A 5,329-nucleotide genomic window follows, 5' to 3' on the forward strand; every position below is an offset into this window, starting at 1 on the left:
AAAAGAATACTAACGATAATAATATGTGTAGAATGAACATATTAAAAGCTATTATTAATATTTTTTTTAAAAGTAAGTTTAAAAGCGTTTGCTAGTATATTTACTAATATTCGTTAAAATATGTTTATTAAAAAGTTATAATTCTATTATAAATGATAATAATACTAAAAGATAGATGGTATGATTTTTATTGTTATGTTGCCTTGTTAAATTTTAATAACAAGCATCAATGTTTTTTTTATTATCTTAATATTTTAATATATTTTATTACGTTAGTATATTTGTATAGGAACACTGTCATTTTAAAAAGGAAACAAATTGTTATTGAGAAAAAAAACGATAATTAAAATAGAAAATTTTTTATAAGGTTAGTTTTTTAATAAGTTTAATTACATGAATTATTAAATTTATTTAGGAATAGTATTTTTTACCTATGTAGTTACTGTATTTAAATATTAACAAACACAAATCATTCAAAGTCCAAAGGTGAGAGTTATAATTCGTTTGTTTTAAATTATATTTCTATTCCAATTATGAAAAAAATTAAGATATATACTTTAAATTTAGTTCTTATCATATTTTTTTTTTATTTGTTGATCAGGGTTCAAGATTATTGAAACTCAAATATTTGAATGTGCTAGAATCATGTGATCCAATTGCTACTGAATTTTTAAACGAGACTGAGTTTGAACACATATTTCGTATTAGAAGAGTACAATAGTACTCGACAATGTTGACAGCATTGGTTAAAAGATGGTATCCAGATACACATACTTTTCACCTTTTGATTGGTGAATGTACGATAATTTTGAAAAATGTAGTAATGATTCTTGGCCTTGGAAGCAATGGCATGTCAGTTTCAGGGTTAACTAAGTAGTCACAGCCTCCTAGTGGATGAGTGCATGGATCAGTTTGGAAATGTACCCATAGGGAAGAATTATCGCGGAAGTTTCATTAAGTTGACCTGGCTTAGGCGATATAAAAATAATGTAGACTTGACTGATATTGTTGCTATATAAAAGTATGTAAAAGCTCACATTATGATGTTATTTAGTACAACCTTGTTTTGTGATAATTCTGGCACCGGAGTCCATTGAAAATTTTTACTATTGCTCCATGAATTTCACCGGATAAGGGAATTTAGTTTCTCCTCCAGTTATGGGCTTAGGAGCGGATGCCTTTACTACCTCCAATTCCTCAAACTCCACGGTTTTCACTAGCTTGCCGGTACGTGTTACTTTGTATAATGTGCATGGTTTCTAAATTCATGCTTTTCCTTTGACTTAACTGTGTTTCGACAGGTGGGTTGATTGGACATCTCCGTCGAATGATTATAGAAATTGGACAACATGACGGTTTAGGGAGTTATTGGACACGATGGATGATGCTGTTAGGGTATAGATTCATATCTTAACTTAGTTGTCATTTAATGTTCATTTATAATGCTTAGCATCTGTTTTCGATAAAATGTGATTTTTTTCCATGTTGATGCAGTTTATGTGAGATTTATACAATCAAAACAGGCTTTCTCTCCACCTAGAGCCGGTAGATATCTGTCATGATAGATTATGTTGGGATGCGATGGTCCCTTTGATCTCATTTGAGTGCGTGGAGTGGCATTCAATGAATAGGATGACGAGATAGTTCGGTATGCAACAAGGCATTCCGGGAGCCACCGCAAGGGATCTTGGCGGTGCGCATAACAATGTGTTGACTGGACCAAAAAATTGAATTGGATTGTAGCGTAAAATAACTGGATATCAATATGGCAGGACCGATTTGATCGCCGACTTACTAATCTTAATCCGGTCATTACTTATGACGCGGATGAGTTTTATATGAGTTGGTACAGATGTCAATTTTCAAATCACTTGTTGTTGGCCACAGTCAATAATCTTGGTGAACAATCAGTACCACCACATCCATAGTCACAAACACATCCACAACAAGAAGTTTGATAGGGTCCTGAGATGTTGTCTTTTAACCAAGGTTGTGAGAATCGGACCGGTCATCGAACCGGTCAAGTAACTGGTTCAATAGTTCAATGGTTCAACTGTAGTTAAACTGTGGTTGAACCGATTTAATTAAATATAGAGTGAAATTATAAAAAATTGAATACATAATTTTAAAAAGTTAAATTCAATAATTTTAAACTAATAAGATTCAAAATTTAACAATTTCACAAAATGAACAATACATAATTTATCATTAAAAGGCCATAAACAACTTCAAATGACAATATTCAAAATGCACATAAATGACAAATGACAAACACAATGTTTTGCAACCAAAAGAAACAATGTTCAACAAACAATACTTCAACTAAACAAAGACACTACTCATCAGAAGTCATAATCATCATTAAGTGTTTCGATGTCTCTATCATAAACAGGTAATCCAAAACCAGCATCTTCAGAAATACCACCAAAAGAAGTATTTGAGGATTCAATTACAACATCAAGCATATCCACTTCAATTTCCATGTCTCCACCATCTAATAAAATAGAAAGAAAACTCAATAAGAAATCAATGTTAATGACATGTATCTTTATGGAAGGAAACAAAATTTGCTATGTCACTCACCATTAGGATACGAAGGCATAGCATTATCAGTGTATATTAAACTTTCAATGCCTTCAACATCTCCATTAGTAAATTCAGGATCATCCTCATCTGCCATTACCCAAAAATCTACTGTGTCAATGCTTTGAATGTCAATTGGGTCATAATTCCTCTTCTTTCGATGCAACCTAGATTGAAGGCGTAGGTTATAGGTGACATAAACAATGTCGCTTAACCTTTGATGCTCTAATCGGTTCCTCCTCTTTGAATGGATTTGTTCAAAAAGGCTCCAGTTCCTCTCACATCCAGATGAAGAAGAGGTTTGATGAAGAAGACGAACTGCCATTTTTTGCAAATTAGGAGCACTCCCACCGTGTAGCCTCCACCATTCACCTACGTAGATATAAAAATCAAATACTTTTTAATGTTTTCCAATTATCACCCAACATAATAAACTTTGAAACTAAACTGAACTTGGATATGAAATAAGTCAAATAACTTACCAGGTTCGAGTCTTGATGCCGCTCTCTTAGCACTTTCCCTCCCAAAACTTTCTTTACAATCTCGATACAGCTGTATCTCTTGCATTGCAGCAACTGAGTCATCACAAAGTGTTTCAACATCAAGCAAATCAAGTAAAGATCTCAAAACATTTGCCTTCTCAACAAAACCCTCACTGTAGAAAATGCCCAGATTTAAAAAATACACTGCCGCATGGAGATCACGCTTCAAATGCTTATCCCAACTCATTTTCAAGATACTCGTGTATGGCGTATAAGCAGCTTTCCGATTTCTGAACATGGTCTTGATAGCCTTTTTTGCTCTTTGCATGCCTTCATACATGATTCCCAAAGAGGTTTTTTCATCAGCATCAACAAGCCTCAACAACTTAATAAGAGGACCAACAATTTTTACAGTGGTAAGACAGTCTTGCCAAAACTTACTGTTCAAGACAATTGAGCTAACCATCTTTCCATTAGCACTTTTGGATAACTTATGAGAAGTAAAATATTGGTCTACCATCAATGTCTGCAAATCTACCTTGTGATCATATATACTTTTCAAAGTAATGAAAACAGTGGTAAAACGTGTGACTCCTGGTCGAACAATTTCTGTCCAACTTTTTCTTTTTCTAAGCCAAGACAATAAGATCATATGATTGTAGACAAACACAATCACTTTTGAAGCACGGGAAGCAAGGTCAAATATATGAGGAATACTTGCAATATCTTTCAATATAAAGATTAATACAATGGGCAACACAGGGAGACCAAAATATATTTGGGTATTTTTCATGAATAAGTTTTCCAGCAGATACATAATTAGCAGCATTATCAGTGACCACATGCACAATGTTACTAGGCCCAACCCACTCAATAACATTAGCAAACAAATTAAACAATGCATTGGCAGTTTTTATCACATCAGAAGCATCAACAGTCTTAACAAACGACATACCAGCAGGACAATAAACTAGAAAGTTAATTAAAGTTCGTTGCCTTTGATCAGTCCACCCATCTGCCATCAGTGTACAACCCGTGCTTTTCCATGAGCTCCTATACTTTTCAACCAGCAACTGACACTCTCTCTTAAGATCATCCAGCAAATGAACTCTCATTTCATCATATGACGGTCCCTTAAAAGCAGGTCCAATTGCAGCAACACCATCCAATGCAGGTTGAAAGTAAGGTGATTGAATTGCATTGAAAAGAATACGTGCATCAATAATCCATTTGGCAAGTCCCAACTTAGCCTTGTGCACAATTTCTTTGCTAGCCAAAACACTTCTCAAAGTCGGTTGAGATCCTGGAGTAGTTCTTTCTTTAAAGTAACTTCCAATTTGTGTAGCTACTACAGCTCTTCTCTTTCCTTTGTCTCCCGTTGTTGTAGGAACAACAGCTTGTATAGGGTTAGGCGATTCAGCCTCTTGTGCATGTGCTTCCCCACCATAAGCCTCCTCCTCAAATTTTCTTTTCTCCATCTTATTTTTCTTGTTTTCCATCAGAATCCTTTTGAATTGAAGTTTAACTTCTTCAGTTACTTTGCTACATACATTGATTTGTCCAGGAATTTTCGCAAGATGATATTTCATCCTATATATCCCCCCTCCATTATAAGTGTTCAAACAAAAAATACATGTATATTGTGCCTTATTATTTTTATCATATTTCACAGTGAAATATTCCCAAGTCGGGTCAGATTTTCCTCGAGAGGAAGCTGCCGAGATTCTTGTCCAGCATTATGTTATTGTTGTTGATCATTTTGTGACTGTTCCATCTAAATTCAGAATGCCAGCAACCCAGAATCCAGACCAATATATCAATTTATAGTTCATAGTTCATACAATTTATAATTTTATATGCATTCAATAGAGCAGAATTGATAAAATAAAAAACGAAACAAAGCAGACTTGAAAAGATTAAAAAAAATTGAAGAACAGAGCAGAACATAATTTTCAATTTCAACATGCATCAATTTTATTCTCAAATCCAACATACAAGTATACAACAAATCCATTCCACATTTGATTAATCATATAAAAAAATAGAAGAACAGAAGCCAAAAAAAAATTGAAACAGTATAAACTGAACAGACGCCAGAAACCCAGATCTTACCTCAAGAGAAGAACGAAGAAAAGCCAGAAAACAACACAGCACGAACAGAAGCCACAAATCTAGAAACCCAGAAACCAAAAAGCCAGAAACGGAGAAACCCAGAAACCTAGAAACCCAGAAGCCAGAAACGGAAAAACCCAGAAACCCAGGTG

The 5,329-nt window shown here is 34.2% G+C and overlaps 1 protein-coding gene across 1 annotated transcript; it reads right to left on the reverse strand.

The window, feature by feature from the left end:
- Positions 1 to 2,342: 2,342 nt before the first annotated feature.
- On the reverse strand, positions 2,343 to 4,543 carry LOC130945459 (uncharacterized). Its single transcript, XM_057874171.1, has 4 exons — positions 3,783 to 4,543; positions 3,066 to 3,694; positions 2,584 to 2,955; positions 2,343 to 2,494 (listed from the first exon to the last, which is right to left on the reverse strand). The coding sequence occupies exons 1-4, from the start codon at positions 4,541 to 4,543 to the stop codon at positions 2,343 to 2,345; spliced, it is 1,914 nt and encodes a 637-aa protein (XP_057730154.1).
- Positions 4,544 to 5,329: the final 786 nt, after the last annotated feature.

The sequence above is a fragment of the Arachis stenosperma genome, chromosome 8 (assembly GCF_014773155.1).
Source record: "Arachis stenosperma cultivar V10309 chromosome 8, arast.V10309.gnm1.PFL2, whole genome shotgun sequence".
NCBI classification, from domain to species: Eukaryota; Viridiplantae; Streptophyta; class Magnoliopsida; order Fabales; family Fabaceae; genus Arachis; species Arachis stenosperma.

Bases quoted from the DNA above. Each gene is read 5' to 3' on its own strand.
- LOC130945459 (XM_057874171.1), bottom strand. From the start codon at position 4,543: ATGGAGAAAAGAAAATTTGAGGAGGAGGCTTATGGTGGGGAAGCACAT. The intron at 2,956-3,065 runs GTAAGTTATTTG...ATATCTACGTAG, and splicing joins GGCATCAAGACTCGAACCTG to GTGAATGGTGGAGGCTACAC. The intron at 2,495-2,583 runs GTGAGTGACATA...CTATTTTATTAG, and splicing joins TATGCCTTCGTATCCTAATG to ATGGTGGAGACATGGAAATT.